This window comes from Emiliania huxleyi (genome assembly GCF_000372725.1).
Source record: "Emiliania huxleyi CCMP1516 unplaced genomic scaffold EMIHUscaffold_5, whole genome shotgun sequence".
Classification (NCBI taxonomy): domain Eukaryota; phylum Haptophyta; order Isochrysidales; family Noelaerhabdaceae; genus Emiliania; species Emiliania huxleyi.
In genome coordinates, this window is record NW_005198244.1 from 2,086,113 (window position 1) to 2,104,850 (window position 18,738).

The 18,738-nt window shown below is 64.7% G+C and overlaps 7 protein-coding genes across 7 annotated transcripts; 3 read left to right on the forward strand and 4 right to left on the reverse strand.

Moving 5' to 3' along the window:
• Window positions 1-330: 330 nt before the first annotated feature.
• On the forward strand, window positions 331-4,024 carry EMIHUDRAFT_197672 (hypothetical protein; the record flags this gene model as incomplete). Its single annotated transcript, XM_005767342.1, has 6 exons — window positions 331-807; window positions 2,128-2,229; window positions 2,416-2,445; window positions 3,223-3,304; window positions 3,441-3,523; window positions 3,659-4,024. The coding sequence occupies 6 exons, from the start codon at window positions 331-333 to the stop codon at window positions 4,022-4,024; spliced, it is 1,140 nt and encodes a 379-aa protein (XP_005767399.1).
• Window positions 4,025-4,279: 255 nt separating this feature from the next.
• Window positions 4,280-5,014, reverse strand: EMIHUDRAFT_197673 (hypothetical protein; the record flags this gene model as incomplete). Its single annotated transcript, XM_005767343.1, has 2 exons — window positions 4,280-4,575; window positions 4,654-5,014. 2 exons carry the CDS (start codon window positions 5,012-5,014, stop codon window positions 4,280-4,282), a joined length of 657 nt encoding a protein of 218 aa, XP_005767400.1.
• Window positions 5,015-5,750: 736 nt separating this feature from the next.
• Window positions 5,751-6,308, forward strand: EMIHUDRAFT_197675 (hypothetical protein; the record flags this gene model as incomplete). The annotated part of the gene is made up of 1 exon (XM_005767344.1): window positions 5,751-6,308. One exon carries the CDS (start codon window positions 5,751-5,753, stop codon window positions 6,306-6,308), a length of 558 nt encoding a protein of 185 aa, XP_005767401.1.
• A 1,962-nt stretch (window positions 6,309-8,270) lies between these two features.
• Window positions 8,271-9,278, forward strand: EMIHUDRAFT_96620 (hypothetical protein; the record flags this gene model as incomplete). The annotated part of the gene is made up of 1 exon (XM_005767345.1): window positions 8,271-9,278. The coding sequence occupies one exon, from the start codon at window positions 8,271-8,273 to the stop codon at window positions 9,276-9,278; it is 1,008 nt and encodes a 335-aa protein (XP_005767402.1).
• Window positions 9,279-9,811: 533 nt separating this feature from the next.
• On the reverse strand, window positions 9,812-10,345 carry EMIHUDRAFT_197678 (hypothetical protein; the record flags this gene model as incomplete). Its single annotated transcript, XM_005767346.1, has 1 exon — window positions 9,812-10,345. The coding sequence occupies one exon, from the start codon at window positions 10,343-10,345 to the stop codon at window positions 9,812-9,814; it is 534 nt and encodes a 177-aa protein (XP_005767403.1).
• A 1,654-nt stretch (window positions 10,346-11,999) lies between these two features.
• Window positions 12,000-14,367, reverse strand: EMIHUDRAFT_197680 (hypothetical protein; the record flags this gene model as incomplete). Its single annotated transcript, XM_005767347.1, has 5 exons — window positions 12,000-12,135; window positions 12,365-12,471; window positions 12,652-12,700; window positions 13,742-13,801; window positions 13,997-14,367. 5 exons carry the CDS (start codon window positions 14,365-14,367, stop codon window positions 12,000-12,002), a joined length of 723 nt encoding a protein of 240 aa, XP_005767404.1.
• Window positions 14,368-16,534: 2,167 nt separating this feature from the next.
• EMIHUDRAFT_432777 (hypothetical protein) lies at window positions 16,535-18,507 on the reverse strand. The gene is made up of 8 exons (XM_005767348.1): window positions 18,347-18,507; window positions 18,202-18,268; window positions 17,992-18,083; window positions 17,827-17,892; window positions 17,529-17,655; window positions 17,237-17,282; window positions 17,073-17,166; window positions 16,535-16,880 (listed from the first exon to the last, which is right to left on the reverse strand). The coding sequence occupies exons 1-8, from the start codon at window positions 18,470-18,472 to the stop codon at window positions 16,773-16,775; spliced, it is 726 nt and encodes a 241-aa protein (XP_005767405.1). The 5' UTR covers window positions 18,473-18,507; the 3' UTR covers window positions 16,535-16,772.
• Window positions 18,508-18,738: the final 231 nt, after the last annotated feature.

Below are 18,738 nucleotides of genomic sequence, written 5' to 3' on the forward strand. Positions count from 1 at the left end.
AGACTCAAAAACTCTCAAAACTCTCTCACTCTCTCTGCCACTCTGGTTTCAGGTCGCCTCACTCCTCACTGCTGTTTATTTGAAAGTGTCTTTTGAGGCCCCAGTAAAATTCTATATTCTTTGTGTACCGTCTACCGACAAAAACAAATCTCGGTCCCCCCATGTGTGTGCTAGTGTGCGCCAGTCCACGCACCCTTGTCAGTGTGCTGTGAGAGGCTTGATTTTAGAATGGTGTGCCGGTGTGTGTGCTAGTGTGCGCCCGTCCACTCTGCCCTCGGTGTGCACCCTAAAAAAAATGGTTGGAGGATCATTTTTTTGACATGGGGCACGATGGGCCGCAAAGCGGCCCGCCTTGGCGACGCGAAGGTCGCGCGTGCGTGCGCTGCGTGTGACCAGACGCTCACCAAGGCCGACTTCAGCCGGAGTCAGCTGAAAAAGGGTGGCATCTGCAGGTGCTGCTCTCAGGCCGCGGCTCAGTCGTCGCAGCCACCACCCGCCCAGGCTGTGGCCCAACCCCAGTCGGCGCAGCCGCGCGTCCAGCGCGATTCGACGAAGCCGCAGACAGCGGATGTACAGGACCTGTGTTTCCTCCCTGACACCCCAGCTGTCTCCAGCCTGCTGGCAGTCGGAAGCGACGGCAACGACGGCGACGGCGGCGGTGCAACCGCTCCGGAGGCGTTGTCATCCGCTGCGCTCGAGGCGGCGCGACTGCGTGCCGTCCGCTCGCTAGCGGGCACGTTTCGGACGCACTGCGCAGCGCTGGGCGTCAAGCGCTCGTGCGCCTTCTTCGAGAATTGGCTGTGGAGCGTGCGTGGTGAAGGCTTCAGCCTAGATGCGGAGCAGATGCGGAGCTCAGGTCTCTCGGCACTCGCCTGGAGAGAGAGAGAGAGACGCCGCGCCACGCTGTGACCACGAGGCTGCCGGTCGTGTGCAGTGCCTTTTCACCGCCCCGTCCCTCCCTCTCCGGCCTGCAGGCACCGCAGCCAGCGTGGTGCCGGCCCTCCCTCTGCCGGAGGCTGCCTCGCAGGCACGTCTCGACCGAGATGACCCGAGGTTGCCCGAGATGACCCGACATGGACCGAGATTGAGCCCTCTCTCTTCCCTCGAGATTGGCCCTCCCCTCTGTCGGCGGCCGCAGGCGCAGCTGGCCCTCGCGAGGCGGCTCGAGCACTGCGGCTTGTCGGAGCAGGCGGTTAGGGTTAGGGTTAGGGTTAGGGTTAGGGTTAGCGGCTCGAGCACTGCGGCTTGTCGGAGCAGGCGGTTAGGGTTAGGGTTAGGGTTAGGGTTAGGGTTAGGGTTAGGGTTAGGGTTAGGGTTAGCGGCTCGAGCACTGCGGCTTGTCGGAGCAGGCGGCGCGCGCAGCGTGTGAGGCGCTCGCCTCCCGCGCCTCTGCACTGGCTAGAGGCCTCGACGCCATCGACGGCGGCGGCGGCGGCGGCGGCGGCGGCGGCGGCGGCAGCAGCAGCCACGTCAGCGGCGGCGGCGGCGGTGGCGGCGGCGTGAAGCGATCGCGGCGCGGCTCTGTGAAGGCTGCGTCGTCTGTCGTGCTGACCCGCGGGCTTGCTCCTGGGATGGTCCGGCTCGCTTGCGGCGAGACTAATGATTTGTATATCACGGTTGACAACTGATAGATCATTCACAGGTCCGGCTCGCTTGCGGCGAGACTAATGATTTGTATATCACGGTTGACAACTGATAGATCATTCACAGGTCCGGCTCGCTTGCGGCGAGACTAATGATTTGTATATCACGGTTGACAACTGATAGATCATTCACAGGTCCGGCTCGCTTGCGGCGAGACGCACGTCTCTGTGAGCGAGGCGCACCTCGGCAAGCTCTGGGCGCGGCGCTGTAGATGCTCCTGCGCTGTAGATGCTCCTGCGCGCTGCAGATGCTTCTGCGCTGTGAGTGGCACTCGAGGCTGCATCTCCCCACACCTCCCCACATCTCCCCACATCTCCCTGTGAGCGGCACTCGAGGCTGCAGCGCGAGGCTCGCACTCTACCGCATCCCTCTGCGTGGACACGCCTCGGCCGCCGTGAGAAGCAAACCCCTTGCACGGGGCTCCGACTACACCACGGCCGCTGGTCACGCCCCCAGCCTCCTGCTGGACTGGTCTTCCCCTAGGCGCTGTACGCCCGCTCCCGCCCCTCGCCGATGCCTCCCGCGGCGGCGGAGCGGTTCCCGGAGGCGGCGTTCTGCGTGGTCGCTCGCCAGCTCTCCCTCCAGGTGGGACATGTCCGAGATATGTCTCGGACGCCTCCTGCCGACAAACAGCTTTCTCCCTCTCCCTCCCTCCCTCCCTCCCTCCCGCCCTCCCTCCCTCTCTCCCCCACCCCCCATTCGTGCCCTCGCCCACCCCCAGCCGTTGCCCCTCGCCCACCCCCAGCCGTTGCCCCTCGCCCACCCCCCCAGGGCGGCCACGAGGGTGCGGGCGGGATGCAGGTCGCCAGCCTAGGAGTGCACCGGCCAAGCGTGAGTCATGAGTCGACCCCCCATGCCCGCGGGGTGGGTGATGGCCAGGTAGTGGCTCACTCGATGTCCGCGGGTCGCAGGCCGCCTGCCCTCCCTCAGTCTTTGAGACGCTGCGGCAAGACCTCGGCATGCGACACGAGGGAAGAAGGGCCAGAGCCGCCTCGCTCCCTCACACTCGCGGCCGTGAGCAGGCGAGACGCGCTGAGCTCTTCGCCTCCCCACATCTCCCCACATCTCCCTCCATCTCCCCATATCTCCCCACATCTCCCCGCATCTCCCCACATCTCCCCACATCTCCCCACATCTCCCCACATCTCCCCACATCTCCCCGCATCTCCCCACATCTCCCCACATCTCCCCACATCTCCCCGCATCTCCCCACATCTCCCCGCATCTCCCCACATCTCCCCGCATCTCCCCACATCTCCCCACATCTCCCCGCATCTCCCCGCATCTCCCCACATCTCCCCACATCTCCCCACATCTCCCCACATCTCCCCACATCTCCCCACATCTCCCCACATCTCCCCACATCTCCCCACATCTCCCCACATCTCCCCACATCTCCCCACATCTCCCCATATCTCCCCACATCTCCCACATCTCCCCACATCTCCCCATATCTCCCCGCATCTCCCCACCTCTCCCCACCTCTCCCCACATCTCCCCACATCTCCCCACATCTCCCCATATCTCCCCACATCTCCCCACATCTCCCCATATCTCCCCACAGGCGTGACGCGCGAGCTCTTCGCCTCTCCTCTCAACTGCGCCTTCCCGCGCTTCTGCTCCGCGTCGGCCGACGTCGACGCCGACTTTGGCTCCGCCGGTCTCCTCCCGCCGCACGCGCTGCAGTCGTAAGCAGTCCCCCTTCACGTCTGCTGCTGCACTCAGGCTCCGCCTCCCTCCGCCCGCCGCTCCTCAGCCACTAGCTCGCTTCACCGCGCCTCGCCAGCACCCGCCAGGCTCCTTCTTCCTCTACACGCCTCGGCCGGGCGCCTACCTCGCCAACCCGCCCTTCGACCCTGCGGTGGTGGCGGCGATGGCGGTGCGGATGGAGGCGCCGCTCGACGCGCGGAGGGATGGCCCGAGATTGGCGCGAGATTGGCGCGAGATTGGCGCGAGATACGACCAGAGACTCGTCCGAGATGGCCCGAGATGTGGCGAGATGTGGCGAGAGTAGGCGCTGCTCGAGGCATCGGACCTCGCCGGCGAGCGGCTCACCTTTGTCTGCGTCGTCCCTGCGTGGACAAAGCCGCGCGGGCCGCACTTGCCCGCCTGGCAACAGCTGGCCGGCTCGCCCCACACCACGTGCGCTCTCACCCTCCCGAGGGCGCAGCACGCGTACGTCGACGGAGAGCAGCAGCTCCGCGGCAAGGGCCACGCTTGTGGGCGGTCGAGGCACGACACGTCGCTGCTGGTCCTGCAGAGCGCGGCCGCCGCGCGCGAGGTGCCCTTCACCGAGCCGATGCAGGCGCGGCTCCGCCGAGCCTTTCCCCTCGCTAATACGGGTGAACACCCGCTCCATAAAACGGCAAACGGGTGTTAACAAAAGGTGTCCCGCCAGATAGCCTGTGGGAGGGGGGAGAGACAGAGAGAACGTGATCGTGTAGCGTGGGGAGTGCGTGGGGGGTTATGTCTTACATGTATATGAGAGGAGTTACAGTGTCAGTGACTTCTGACCGCAGACTGGACGAGACATGTACATGCACCCTACCGGAGCCAGAGTGTGCAACATTAGTACATACCTCGATCGAGCGACACTCTCACAACTCACCTGTCCCCCTCTTATAGAGTCAGACGCTCACAACAGCCACTGCGCCGGAACGCCCTGCGTACGCGCCGCGGATTGCAGTGCCGCTGAGTCTCGGGTCAAGCTCCGCACGGCAGCGCGGCAGGCGAGGATCGCCGCGCAGTCCCCGTCCCACCGCCGCGCGACCGCGGCAACCGCTGGCAGCACGCCGGCTTCCATCGCCGCCGCTCGGCGCGCCGCCGCTCCCACTCCGGTCGCCAAGTGCTGAAGGAGGAGGCCGCAGGCGGCCACGGCGGAAGGGTCACCGCCGTGCGCGGCGAGGCAGTCCACGACCGCCCCCAGCGTGCCTGTCGGATCGGTGTGTGAGGTGACACGTCCGCAACTCTGTTGTGCAGATGCCAGCGTGGAGCTGCTAGCCAGCGCACCTGCCGCCAGCGCTGCGTCCTGCCGCTCTGCAGCTCCGGCGCAGAGCCTCGCGAGCGCCTTGGCGCAAGGCCGCGCCGCCTGCACGTCGCCGGATCGGAGGCACTCGACCAGCGCAGGCAAGCCGCGCACCGCGAGCTCACAGCAAGATGGCTCGCCGCTGAGTCTGAGAACCGACCGTGCCGCCGCCTCGGCGCCCTCGCCACCAGCCCGCACGCCCTCGAGCGCCTCGTCGATCGAGGTTGCAGCCGCGACCTCTGCCCGAAGCTCCGAGCGGCGCCTGCTGCGCTGCACGTTCTTGTGGTGGCGATGCGGCGCTGGCTCGGAGGGCGGCGGCGCGTCAAGGCTGCGTCTTCCGCGCATTAGACTTCACAGCGCACGCACAGCACCAACCCAGGGTTCCGGCTCCTACCCGAATAGGGGGTCTGCGGGTACTGACTCGCGCCAAAACGCCCTACCTACCTACCTATCCCCAGGCCGCGCAGCGAAGCGAAAAAAGATGAAAATAGGGGGTACCTTCCTATTGCAAGAGGATGACACATTTCTTGTTGGCTTCTAAAAATCTCAACAATCTCTCCTATTGCAGGGCCCTTTTGGGCCAAACAAGACCAACCTGCCTACCTATCTGGGAGGGGCCAGCCAGTGCCAACAGACCCCCTATCCGGGTAGGAGCCGGAACCCAGCCAGGAGGAAGTAAGAAACAATCACGGCGAACTTGCCTGGAAAAATCTAGACTCCAACGCAACTTCGCGGACAAGTCTGAACGCTGCTCGCGAAGGCTCGTCTCGGGTTGACTCGGCCCGACAAAACTCCGAGAGGCGTGGGAGTACCTCGCCAGCCTTGCACTAGAGCAAAATGGAGCTGAGCGAATACGAGCAGCAGCGCCTCCGCAACATGGCGACAAACGGCAGCGCTGGAGGCGCTCGGCATCGAGCCGGTTGCAAAGACGGCGACAACCCCGCCTCGGCCCAACAAGCGCAGTCGAGAGCCCCGACCGCCGACGCGTCAGTCGTCACGCAGCCGCTCTCTCCCCGTCCCTGCGTACACGCCTGGCCAGGATGAGGTGAGGAGAGCGAGCGAGGTCGAGGATGGCAGCCGGATGCAGGATGGGAAGTGGCTCGGCGAGAGGTTCGGCGAGATTCACGGCGTGCCTGTTGGGACAGTTTTCGGAGCAGGCGACTATCAGCGGCTCGGACGGCAGGAGATGATGGTGTCGGGCTTCTTTCGGCCATTTGTGACTCCGGAGTGGTGCACTCCGGGTGTCGGATGCTTTGCAATCATCGTCAACAACGACAACGGCGCCTCGCAAGACCGAGGGGACAGCATTCTGTACGCCGGATCGGGTGGCCGCCGCCGCGGGCAGAACCGGACGGCGCTGCAGTCGTTTGACCAGGACTGGACCAACGCGACCAACTCCGCATTGCGCCTCAACTTTGAGGCTGGCGAGCCGGTGCGCGTCGTTCGCGGCCCAAAGCTGCTGGGAGCCCATGGCACGGCGGAGAGCGGAGGCGGCTTCCGCTATGATGGCCTTTTCCGGGTCGCGTCGGCGGAGATGGTGCGTTCGCCGACCTCCGGGCTGCTGACGGCCATGTTCGAGCTGCGAAAGGTGTGCGGCGGGGAGGCGGAGGGAGCGCAGGCGGGCGGTGTGTCGGCGTGAGCTTTTCGTCGTCTGCTGCTGCTGCCTCTTATGGGGTGATATGCCAACTGCACAGCAGACGTGTTGTCAGTGGTTTTGGGGACGCTCGCGCGCTCGGCTGTCGCAAAGTCTCACAACACATATCAATTATCATAAAAACAATTCGTTTTCGGGAAATTCGCCTTCCTTTCCTTCGAGTTTCAGGAGTTTGTCATTTTGTGGATTGTGCGTCTCTTGTGTGCGAGAGGTTTTTCAGTGTATGTAGCTCTTACGAACATACCCGTAGGTGAACTGCTGACAGGGTTTGCGATGAGGAGCGATCCGAACGTGGTATTCGGGTGATTAGATCACTACCGCCGAAGCGCAAGCTTTTTCGTCTCTCTTGTTGCGGAGTTCGCGCGTTCGCGGCGCTCGGCATTACCCGGATAACATCAGTGGGCAGGTTTGAAATAGCAGCTACCTGTCACTCAAGAGCGTTCCGCTGCCACTCCACTGCCGGATTAGCAGCCGCACAAAGTACGCGATCTGAAGCCACATGACGAGGCAAAACACGTCGGTACCCGCAAGCCCCAGCCAGAGCCAGCGCGCCTCCTGTTCCATCGCATTACGCAGCTCACAGGAGAGCGAGACCACATAGAGAGCGGCCAGAGCGCTCGAGGCGAGCAGCAGCAGCGAGTATAGTCGGGCGGAGCGACGTGGCAACAAATGGAGCAGCGCCGCCAGCGTTGGCAAAGACGTGCACCTAAGCTTGGGACGGTCTGGTGATGGAGCACACCGGTAAGGGCGGCGATGAGGTTGGTGACAATGTAGCACAGCCGCACGTGTTGAATATTGTCGAGGTGTCGTCCATTGTTAGGCGCACAAAGTCCGCGGTGAAGGCGAGGCTGAGGAGATCCAGCGTGACCGACGCGCAGTTGAGCCACAGCATAGTGCGCAACGTCGATGAGAGCGATCCGGTGGTGTGTCCACACAGAAGCTGTGCCCAGAGAGGCGGCAGGGGCCTGGCCTCACCATCATCCACGCTGAAGCGGTTCGCTGTGAGCGTTGCGAGCGCGGCGGTCGTGCGCGCGGCTATGGCTGCGGCGGCAGAGCCACCCAGTACGGCGACGGTGACTTCGCTCCACGCTGTCATCGCCAGGTGCGTCCGGAGGGATCCACTGTCTCCTCGACCGGACGAGACACAGCCGCGCCAGCCGGAGCCGTCCGGAGCACGGACGGCCGAGTTCGCTTCCGAGCATTTCGATCGATCGACGATCGGGCATGAAGGCATCAGGAACATGCACATGTGCATGTCATAATCGGAGAGTTTGATGTGTTACGTGAGAGAGAGAGAGAAATTTTTTGTTATTTTTGTAACTTACAGGGAGCAACGGTGGAAGTAGGAAGAAAAACACGATCTCCAGACCGCACTCCAAGTGTGCTCGCTGCTCCCCAAAAGTGCTCAGTGGCGCGGATGCGGCATGCGCTCTCACACGTCACACCTCTCGCAACCCCAGTCCATAGAGCGCGATTGCTACTCGAGATAGTGTGGTATCATTGGGCCCCGCTCAAGGTTATGTCTTATGAGAGCGGCCATAACTAACAGGTTTTCTGCAGCTATGGCTGTTATGGCTGGCTGCTCATAACACCTCATAACACCTCATAACACCCCTTATAACACCTCATAAGCCCTCGTCATTTGACCTGCGCGTCTCCGACTTCAAGAAGACTCAGCAAGAAGGATTCCCGGCTTCAACTGTGCTGTCCGTGTCGTACGACTCACTGTGCTCTGAGATCCGAGAGGCGTGGGCCATCGACGCGTCAAACGGCCTGCAAATCTACCCCGCGTTTCCCGAGGCGGCGAGGGATCGAGGGACGAGTCCGCCGAGCGCGACGTTGTCACGCGAGACGCTGAGAAGCAGGTGTATGGCTAGTTCCATTTCACTCTGACACGCTAATCTTGAAAACGTCCAACGGAGCTCGGCGAAACGGCGAAACGGGGCCATGGCCGACGCTCGCGATGGCCCGTCCGTTGCGGCCAGGCGCAAACTGTGCGCGCAAGCCACAGGAGAGGCGGTGGCGCCGCAAGACGAGGCGATGATTCGCATCCTCTCGCAGCTCGCCGTGGAGCGCAACTGGTGGAGCTTCAGCGTCAACCCGACGCCCATGGGCAAGCAGTTCATTGTCCAGCCCCAGTCCCAGTGGGAGAGGGACAGGGAGCGGCAGCAGGCCAAGGAGGGCAGTGCCCCACCGCAGCCTGTGCCTGCTGCCACCTCCGCCGCGGCACCGCCCGCAGCACCGCCTGCCGCCGCTGCAGCTCCGGCCGCAGCACCGCAGGCACACCCGCAGCACCAACAGGTGCAGCAACCCCAGCCCAACGAGTCGCCCGAGGGGTGGACCAGGGTTGGGAAGGGCGGCATGCCGGACAGGTTCACCATGAGGAACCCTGGCCGCAAGCCGCCGGGCAAGGCGGTCAAGCGCAAGCCTGACCGCCAGCCCGCACCCATGGGAGGTGGACCCCCACCCCCTTCTCCCAAGGTGAACAAGAACAGGCTGAGCGCGCTGGGCGCTGGCCCTTCTGGCACCAGCGGGAGCCACGAGCGCGCACCGCCGCGCTCCCCCTCCCCCTCCTCGCCGCCTGCCGAATCACCGCGGCCGTCTGTGCCTGCTTCCGAGTATGACTCCGAGTTCGACTTTTCCGACGCTGAGGCGCAGGATAGGACGGCAGGGGTCGTACACGACGCAGTTCAGCAGGCTGTGATGCAATACGGCTATGACGACGAGCTCTTCCAGGCGTGGAGGGACGGCGAGATACGGCGAAAGGACTTGCCGGAGGAGGTGGTGGCTATGGCTTTGGACCTTTGCGAGAGGTGGCGAGCGGAGCAAGAGCGGTGTAGGCGCGTCCACGCGGCGCAGCGGCTCTCCCGCGACCCCGGCCCCTCTCATAGCCGCAGCCGTAGCCGCAGCCCCAACTCTTGCCGCTCTTCCGTGTCGGGTTGTGACGAGGGGTGAGGGGACACGGATTGAAGATCCCTCACACCAAGATCGTGCAGGGCGGGGACACATGTCAGGTAAATCCCATCTCGTCTCAGAGTTTGCCCGTTTTATTTATTTTATTTGGTGATCCGAGCACCCCGAGGTTTGATGATTGAATTTCGTAACTTGAGGGCAAAAGAGAAAATATTCGGCGAAGAGGTGAATCCAAAATTGCAAAAATATACCAGTGCGCAGTCGTTGTGGCGCGAGAGCTGTTCGGCGTGGAGGCCGGCACCGGGGACTCTCTCATAGCACATAGGACGACATAGCAGCCCCTAGAGCAGCCCATAACATGTTATGGCTGTTATGGCTGTTATGGGGCCGGCCCCATAACAGCCATGACAGCCATAACTTCAAACGTGTTAATTGTTATGGGGCCACTTATGGGCTGCTATGCCCACGCAGGGAGCCATAACACCATAACAATAACTGTGAGTGGGGCCAAGTATCAAACTACAAACATGGGAATAGGCGCATGAAAAGGGAAACAGCCTGTGATGAACTAGAATCTAGTCAGCGCGGTGGCCTCCGATGCTGTGCTGCTCGTGCAGGGTGCTCTCCCGCCCGAAGCGGCCTGGCGGCGCCCCTCTGACCGCCGCGAGGTACTGCGCCTCGCCCACGAGCTGCGAGGCGGCGAGGCCCGGCCGGTCGACGTGCAGGGTGGCCAGCACCGTCTCGGGGCCGAGGCGCCGCGCGTCGTCGTCCGAGCACAGCCCGAGGAGCGTGCCTCCAAAGGGCGAGTGCAGCGGGTGTGCACCCTCGACGAGCGCCCACTGCGTGTGGTAGAGCTCGTCAGCTGTGCTGACGCGATGGGCCTCCCAGTCCAGCGTCAGGAGGGCAGCGCCAGCCTCGACCCTGTTGCCAGGAGCCGTGGGTCCGTGCCCGACAGCGATCACATCACCGATGTCCTCCAGCGCATGCACAGTCAGCCCGACCTCGACGCGCCACGCCGAGCGGGCGGCGACCAGGCCAGCACCACCCGCTGGAGCACGCCGTAGCCTGGCCCACAAGTGGCCGGCCGGGCAGAAGAGGGTTCGTGACATGTCACGGAGCGAGTAGTGAACAACCCCCGGCGCCGCAGTAAATTCGCTGAAGCGCGTACAGTCAAAAGAATTTTACAGGAGGATTCTTGGAGCCGACCTCTGAGAAGCGCGTTCTGGGGATGCGGAGCGTGCAAGGCGGCTAGGGATGAGGCCACAAAAGAGGCGCGCGAGGCAAGGAGGAGACGCGGAGAACTGAGAGACTGGGACGACTGGAAACAAGAAGACAGTGAGCCACCACAGGCGTCGTTGGCGCACATACTGAGCGGCAGCTGCGCTGGAAATAAGGAAGAGGCGCGTCACTTCATGCGGAAGCTAGACAAACACACGGCGAGGGCGACAGCAATAGTCGAACGGGCGGCGCCGGACTCAAAAGACACCGCTACATTCCTGAGACGCGCGAGGGCAGCCTCCTTAAAGGCAATGGGGTCTAGATTCGGAGCGCTCGCCGAAGGGGAGTACGACAAAATAGCGCCCGTGATTGCCTGCACGCTGCCCGCACTCACGGACACCATAACCGAAAGAAAGAGAGGGGAGCTCGCGGGAGAGGTGACGAGTGAACTACAGGTAGTGGGGAAGGCAGCCTCGATGGCCATACAGACATGGGTGCGAAACAACGACAAGACCAAGGCACGGGCAGAGGAACGAGAGAAGAATATAGAGTGGATAAAGCGCCTGTTCACGGCATGGAGGGTAAGCCACGCCGAACGCAAGGAAGCCGGGGAAGACGACCCCGAGGAGGACGAAACAAAAGTGGAAATCCCGCCGTCAGCTGTCACAATATACCCGAAGGGAACCCCAGTGCCAACACCGACCATTGAGGTACAAGTGCTCGAAACGAGAGTGGACCTGAGCAACGACATGACAGGGCGGGATATGCTCGCAGTGGGAGTCAGAAATGTGGTCCTTGCGCGAGGAATGCTCGATAAACTCGATGTGTCGTGTGGCCCGGTGGGCACCGCCCACCCGTGGCAATGACTATTCGCGTGTGTGTGGGATCAGGGGCGGTGTCGCCTCTGTACACTTGTCCGCCGATGGATGGAGGGATGGCTCTGCTCCAGGCTGGACAGTCCTCTAGGTAGAGGCTCGAGGTGTGTCTGTGTGTTTGCTTCTGTGGACTGTGCTGAGGCCTTCGCTTGGCCTGAACCTGCTCTGTCACCTCTCTGTGCGTCTTCGACTCGTTTGTGCGCGCGGTGCGTGGTCCTTGGCGCACATCGACGAGTGACCCTCTCTATTGTCCGCGTACCGCGTGTCTGACTCTTAAGCTTGACTCGCATGGCTTTTAATTATATGGAGCGCGCCCGCCATACACAGTAATTATAACGGGGACGGGACAGGCACGCGGCTCTGTGCTCACCCTGCGTCGTGCCCCTGCACTCCGGTGGGCTGGATGCACTCGCAATCCGGATATATCACCGAGAGCCTCGCACATCTGCTCTATTGCGCTGCTGCGTCGGGCGGACAACACCCGTCGTGGGAGGACAGGTGGGACAGCGCACCCGCACTCCGTCGAGCCCAAGCGGCTTTGTGCCATCGGCTGAGCATCTCTGACTCACATCCACAATCCCCGCGGTACACATGCCGCGCTCGCCTAGACAGCCGCGCTGGAGCAGGCAAACCAACCGCCTCTGGTGTACAAACGTACAGTCCGCCGATGCTACCCTGGTATCGGCCGCGCGGGCAACAGCGACAAGTTGTGCGCGCGCAGGAGCTCGGCGAGGGTTCGCTGCCAGGGCGCGTAAAACTGGTGCAGAGTCGCGTTGACCTCTGGCGAGGGCGGCGTCTTGTCCCACCTGAGTCGCGGAGGCGCGCTGGGAGGTCGGGAAGCGTGGGGGGCGCGTAGGTTCGTGGGTGGGTGTGGTCAGAGGCGAGTCCCTCGCAGGTGTCCCTCGCAGAGGGGCGTCCAGTGAGAGGGCGGAGGGCGGCGAGTGCGGGGCGGCGGCCGGGTTGGGACGCCCCTCGCCGATCCCGCACCGGCCTCTCAGCGATCTCTCAGCAATCTCTCGGCGCTCTCCCGGCTACCTCCCTCGCCTCTCGCTCGACGACTTCGACTTGCCGATGACCCAAAGACCCTTCTCGTTCCTCGTCGCCGAGGCGCGGTAGTCGTGGGGCGGCAAGCCGAGGAAGCGCTGGTGGCGGGGAGGGTAGAGCTCTAGGCGTGAGGAAGAGCAAGACGCGCAAGGCCGAGCTGAAGGCATCGGTGGCAGCAGGCGAGGGCGGCGAGAGGGCGGCCGCGCGAGTCTGTGGCAGCCCTCTGTGTAACACTCTGGCACGCAAGGGAGGGACGGCGGAAGGGTCTCGGAAGTCACCTGCACCGCGTCCATGCACTCGAAGGGCTCCGACTTGAAGTGCTCGAGCCTACGCGGGTGGAGGCGTGTCGGCCGTGTCGCGGGTCCGTACTCCACGCGCCGCCGCCTCGCAGCGCTTCGAGCCAGAGGATGCGCATCTGTGCGGCGTCGAAGTGCTCGAGCCAGCGGTGCAGGTGGGCCGAGTACCTGCGGCGGGCGAGTGAGCGGTGTGGACGCGTGATGGGCGAGGGCGGCGATGCGACGCCGCAGGGCGAAAACGGGGCGCGACTCGAAGCGACGGGGAGCTAAGAGGAGGCGGAGAGGAGGCGGCGAGGAGGCGGAAGGAGGCGGAGAGGAGGCGAGAGGAGGCGAGAGGAAAGCCTCGTGCCCAGGAGGGTGTGGGAGGCGGGTGGCAGGTAGGTGTAGCGCGCACATGCCCATCGTCAGCAGCCGCTTGAGCTGCGGCGAGAGATGCCTGATCCATCCATTCGTTCCGTCATGGTGGCGAACGCCGCGAGCGGCCGCTGCAGCAGCAGCAGGGCGAGGCGCTCCTCCGGCGAAGGCGAGGCACGGATCCGGAGGCGGAGCGGGTGAGCGCCGAGCCGATGGCCTCGTCGATGCTGGCCTGGCACCACTTGCCGTGGATGTGTCCGGCGCACATCTGCAGCGGCCGCGCAGAAGGAGCGGTGAGGGGTGTGGTGGCGGGAGTGGTGGGCGGGCGGGGGTTCCGGAGATGGTCTTGGGAGAGTCTTGGCGCGGTGCCACGGCTGAGTCCCGGAGGAGGGGAGGGGCGGAGGGGAGGGGCGGAGGGGAGGGGGGGGGGGCGGAGGGAGAGGGGCGGTGAGGGAGGGAGGCTGGCCTGGTGTGCGGACACGGGAGAGGGGCGGTGAGGGAGGGAGGGGAGGCCTGGTAGGCGGAGATGGCGCGCGCCGCCGGTGCGCGCAGCATCACGAGCAGCTCGGCGCGCGGGACGGCGCAGCTGCGGCAGAGGGGGGGGGGAGGGGGGGGGAGGGGTGAAGGCGGGGCGGGTGGAGCGGGAGGGCGGGAGAGGCCGAGCGACGGAGGAGAGACGGGTGGAGGACGGCTGGGCGGCGGGGCGAGGAGTGCGCACGCGAGCAGCGCCGGGTTCGAGAGGTCAAAGTACGCGGGCGTCTTCTCGTAGGCCAGCCGCCTGAGGAGCAGGGGCTCGAAGGAAGCTGGCGGCGAGCTCCCCGGAGATACGCCGTCGGGTCGGGGCGGTGCGTCGGCGAGTACGCCGGGCGGCAACGTCGTCCGGTCTCGAGGTGGTCTGTGTGTGGCGTGAGCGAGTGCGTGGCATGAGCCGGTGCAGGTGGGTCCTCAACCCTTTCTCACGTGCGGACGCCACCTTACAAGCGGCGCGCCGGCAGCCATCGCGCTCGACGCGGCGGCGCCCACATTGTCTCGGCTCAGCGGCCGGCGGTGCCACAGGTGCCTCGCGTAGCGCTGCCGCAAGTTTGTGCGTTGCCGTTGTCCGCAGCGCAGCATCGCAGCAGACGGCCGGAGCCCGTCGAAAAAGTGGACCTCGCCCCCGTGCGCCAGCATGAGCGGGTGCGCCCCAAGCCACGTCTGCAGCTCGCCCGTGCCTGCCTTCTGCACGCCGATGTTGACCACCGCCGGCAGGCAAAACAGGCCGCGTGGGGCCTCGAGGCAGTCGCCAGCCTCTGCGACGCCAGCCTCGCTCAGAGGCAGCAGGCGGTGGGTCAACTTGGAGTTCATCGCGCCGCGCGAGCGAGTCGCGCGCGCTTTTCTTTTCGCCACGGCGTCACCTGAGTCGACCTCGGAGCCCTGTTCCGGCTAGCGTAGGTAGCCTATGGCTATGCCGGTCACCAGCGGCCCTGCCCCTGCCGAAAGCAGCCGAGAAGCCGAGAACCCACAACCCTGGGCGGCTGGGCCCAAGTGCCAAGAGAGTAGTCAGTAGAAAAAAAAATTGCGTTTTACCTGCGAAAGACACTACTCTCCCCCCCCCGTCACTTGTCCCCCTTGGCGTGGCGCGCCTCTCCCCCAGCTCTCGGTATCGCGTACTGCACGAGGCTACCGTGGGCCCCGCCTGCGCGCTGGGGGTTTCCTGCCCTGTCGGGAAGCCTAGCTCTGAACCTGGGGTCGCTACCTAATGCGGGGCTCCTGGACGGGTGATGAAGTTCGCCTTGAATCTCTCGTCTCGCTTTCCCCCCTACTCGCGTCCATCGGGGGTACTCCCGTGCCTTGGCTCTCTGATCTCCCCCTCCCCCCCCACCCCCTCCTTCCCTCTCCGGGATGAGAAGCGCGCTGCTGTCCCTAGAGTGGGGTCGGGTGTTGGGGGAATTGATTAGGCACCATGTTGTCCGCGGCCGCCCACGGACGATCGCCGGAGTGGGCCGAAGGACAGAGGCTTGCCTGCGTGGGGGCGCGCGGGCGCCCACTCAGGCTCGGCCTCCGTTGTCTCAGCCTTCAGTTCACCTCTCCTAGCGCCCGGTTTTGCGTGGCGACCTTCATTTCGGGGTCGAAGGTGCTACACACACTTGCCCCCTGGTGGTCTGGCACTCGGCGTTATACCTACTGGGGTTAGGCTGTTTTTCTTTTATTTTCTGAATTCACGCGGTGTTCTTTCTTTCCTGTCAGTTTGGCGTTATCCCTACTGGGGTTAGGCTGTTTTTCTTTTATTTTCTGAGCCTCGGGGGGGCGGGGGGGAGGGGGGAAGTGGGTCCCCGCGGTGTTTTTTCTTTCCTGTCAGTTTTCTTTCTATTCTATAACGAGCTTTTTTCTTTTTGGTTTCTTTTTATGCTTATGGCAGTAAAAAGAACTTTGTCGTTTGTGCGGCAGGCGCGGGCTCGGTCGATATCCCATACTTCGACTCACATCTTCACTGCTGCGGTGAGTGCCCGGGGAGGCGCGGCGGCGGGGTGAATGAAAAGGTCTCAGAATGCACAGAGAAAGAAAACTGGTAACTGCAGGCAGTTTCTCTGATCGGGCTGCTGGCGGTGTGAGCGCGAGACGGCGTGGTGAGGCGTGAGGCAGGCTATTGTTGTGGGGTGCGGGCTGCGTCGTTAGGCGTATGCGTGCACATGGTGCTGTATGCTGTGTACTTTGCTGTGTGTGCAGGCAGGCTGGCAGTGTGTGCTCTGTGCTGTGTGCAGGCAGACTGGACAGCGGACTGAACGGATGGCGGAGCGTGCGCGCAGCGTGCCACGCGCGCGCCTCGTGCAGTGCAGACCAGGCGCGTGGCGGCAGGGGCGCAGCGCGGAGCACGCGGGCTGAATGTTCAGAACAAGCAGGGTTGCTGTGTAGTCTGCATGCAGACTGCACAGCAGCCCTGCTCGGGTAACGTAGCGCGAGCTCGGTGGCCTGCGCGCGCGGCGTGCCGCCGCGCGCGCCTCGCGGTGAAGCGTCTTGCCGGTCGCGTCGCGCTCCGGTGCGGTATGGTGCCTGAAGAAGGTGCAGGCGCTTGTGCAATGGGCGCAGACTGCAGTGAGAGGTGCACTGCGGCGCGCGCGTCGCGGCGTGAGTGGTCGTGCGCCTGGGTCTGGTGGTGCGAGAGGCGCGTGGCTGGTGCGGGCGGCGCGGGCCGGCCATGGGGTGCCAGCACAGAGCAGACGCACATGGCACAGCTCTGAAATGGCGCTGCGCGTGTTTGCGTGCGCGCGGGGACGTACGCGCAGTTTTCACGCGGTGTGCGTGGAGAAGGGCATGAGAGGCGCCGGCCGCGCGTGGCTCGGCGTGTGGGAGTGTTGGGGTGCCCGTAGGCGCGTGGGAAGGTGCCCGAAGGGCGATCATTTTCGGGGTGCTGAAGGAACTGTTGTTCACAGCTTGAGAGTAGTCAGTAGAGACGACCGCGCCAACCGGGCGTTGCGCGTTGCCGGCCTGCGCCCGCAACGGGGCGGCTTCAACCAACGCGAAACCCGAAACTCGCTACCATCGGGACTTAGTTTGAGAGTTGCACAGAGCGCAAGGCGGATCGTAACGAAGTACACGCCACCGGGGCGCGCAAGAGTCTGCGTCTCGCTGCAACCCACCCCTGCGGGCCCTGCATACTCTCTCGCCGCCCCAGAATTTGCGGCACAGTAGCAAGTTGTAGCATGGGCGGGATGGGAGTGGGCACGAGGGGGGTGGGGGTGGATGGTGAGCTTCCCCTCTGCAAGGCACCCTCACAGCGGGCCGTACGGCAGCTTGTCGCCCGCAATGAACTTTCGCTCCACGCCGCTCTCGTCGATGATGGCCATCCGGATGATTCCGCCCGAGGAGCCGTCGCGCGCCTGCCGGAAAGGGAAGGGAACGGGGGGTGGGGGGGGGGGCGAGGAGCAGCGTGTCTGTCTGTCCTCTTTTGGAGGAGCGTGAGGGGGCGTGAGGGGTCGTGAGGGGTCGTGGACGGGTGAAGGGCCCCGCGGTGGCTCTGCGGAGAGGGGCGGCGGGGGTAGCGGAGAGGGGCGGCGGGTGTAGCAACGCGCCATGGCGTGGCACAAGCCCTTCGTCACGAAGTCCTCGCACTGCTGCTTTGTCATGCCCGGCTTGAAGAAGGCGTCGCAAAAGCCGTAGATGTACCTGTGGCGCAAGGCCCCGGCGGAGGTCAAGGGAGAGCATGGCTGCCGCGTGTCCGAGTCGGTCAGCGCACGTCGAGCCGGAGCCGCCCGTCGCGTACTCTCGCTCCATCAGCGCGCCTGGGAGAAGGGGGGGGTGGGGGGGGTGGAGGGGGGTTCTTCCTTCCCCCGGCCCTGCCCTGTGGCTCGCTCCGGCAGGCAAGGCGTGGGCCCTCGCCCCCAGGTGGCAAGCCCCAGGGGGGAAAGGGCGCGGGGGATGGCAGGGCGGGGAGGGCGTGAGGCAGAGGGGGTGTGTTGTGGGGGGGAGAGGGGGCGACGGAGGCGGCTGGGCGGTTGGCAGAGGCGCCGCAGAGGCGCGGCGCGCACCCCCGATCGGCAGCGCAAAGACCTGCCCGCCCTTCTCCTTGTCCCAGCCGGCCACGATGATGCCCGCCGTGAGCATGTTTTTGTTCTGGTAGCAGAGCATCTGGAAGAGGTTGGCTGCTGTGGCAACCTGACAGGGAGGTGGGCGGGGGGCGCCGCTTCGAACACGTGCAGCCGCCTTGCAGCGGCGGCCCCAGGGGGGCGGGGCGGCCCCAGGGGGGGCGGGGCAGCTGCGGCCGAGGCGGAGCTGCAAAGAGGTCCGGATCCGAGGGGTGCGGGCGGGGGCGAGAGGTCCCCGCGCCTTTGGCGGCTGCCCGTACTCCATCCGGTGCTGGTCCAGGAAGTAGCGCACGTAGTCGCTCACCGCCTGACAGGTTGGGGCGAGATGTGGGTCCGGGGGGAGGCCGACAGCGCGCGCAAGCGCAGTCCTCCCAGGGCCAGCGGGCGGTAGGAGCGGGGCTCTTGCCTGCGTGTCGGCGGCGGAGCCAGAGCGGCAGCAGTAGATCCGGTCGTCGACAGCGGTGATCTTGTCGGACGCGCGGTTGGAGATGTACACGCCTGGGGGGAAGGAGGAGAGGCGCGGTGAGGATTAGGCGCGGCGAATACGGCCGCAACTCGAGGGAGGGCAACTCGACACCCCAAAGGCGCGCTGCGGGGCAGGCGCGCGGGCGCGCACCGGTGGAGACTCGGGAGTCGGCTCCGACGATCACGCCGCCGTCATACTGGACGGCCATGATGGTGGTCTGCGCCGGGGAACGGGCGGGAGAGGGCTCAGGCACGGTGCGGTTGCTTTGTCGCTGCTTCTCCCCGCCGGCGCGCACCCCCGTGTCAACCTCCTTGCCGAGGAAGTTGAGCCCGTTGTCCTGCTGCAGCGTCGTCCCAGCGTCGTACGACGCCTCCATCACATTGGCCGGGTTGAGCAGCTCTCGCCCAGCGAACGAGCTCATGGCAGCAGCTCCCGGCGCCGACTGAGCAACTAACCCAGACACCGACACAAAAGAATTTCGCCTCCGCCATCTTCGCTTCGCACACGCAACCACCACGCCGCAATCGTCGCCGGCGCGCGACACGTTCTCGTCAGCAGGACTGTCCTCGTCGAGTGTGTGTCGCCAAGGCGAGACACACTCAGGGACGACGGTGCCGACGGGGGGGACGCGGCTCGAAGGGCGTGCACTGGCACTAACACAGACAAAAGAATTTAAACAACAGAAGT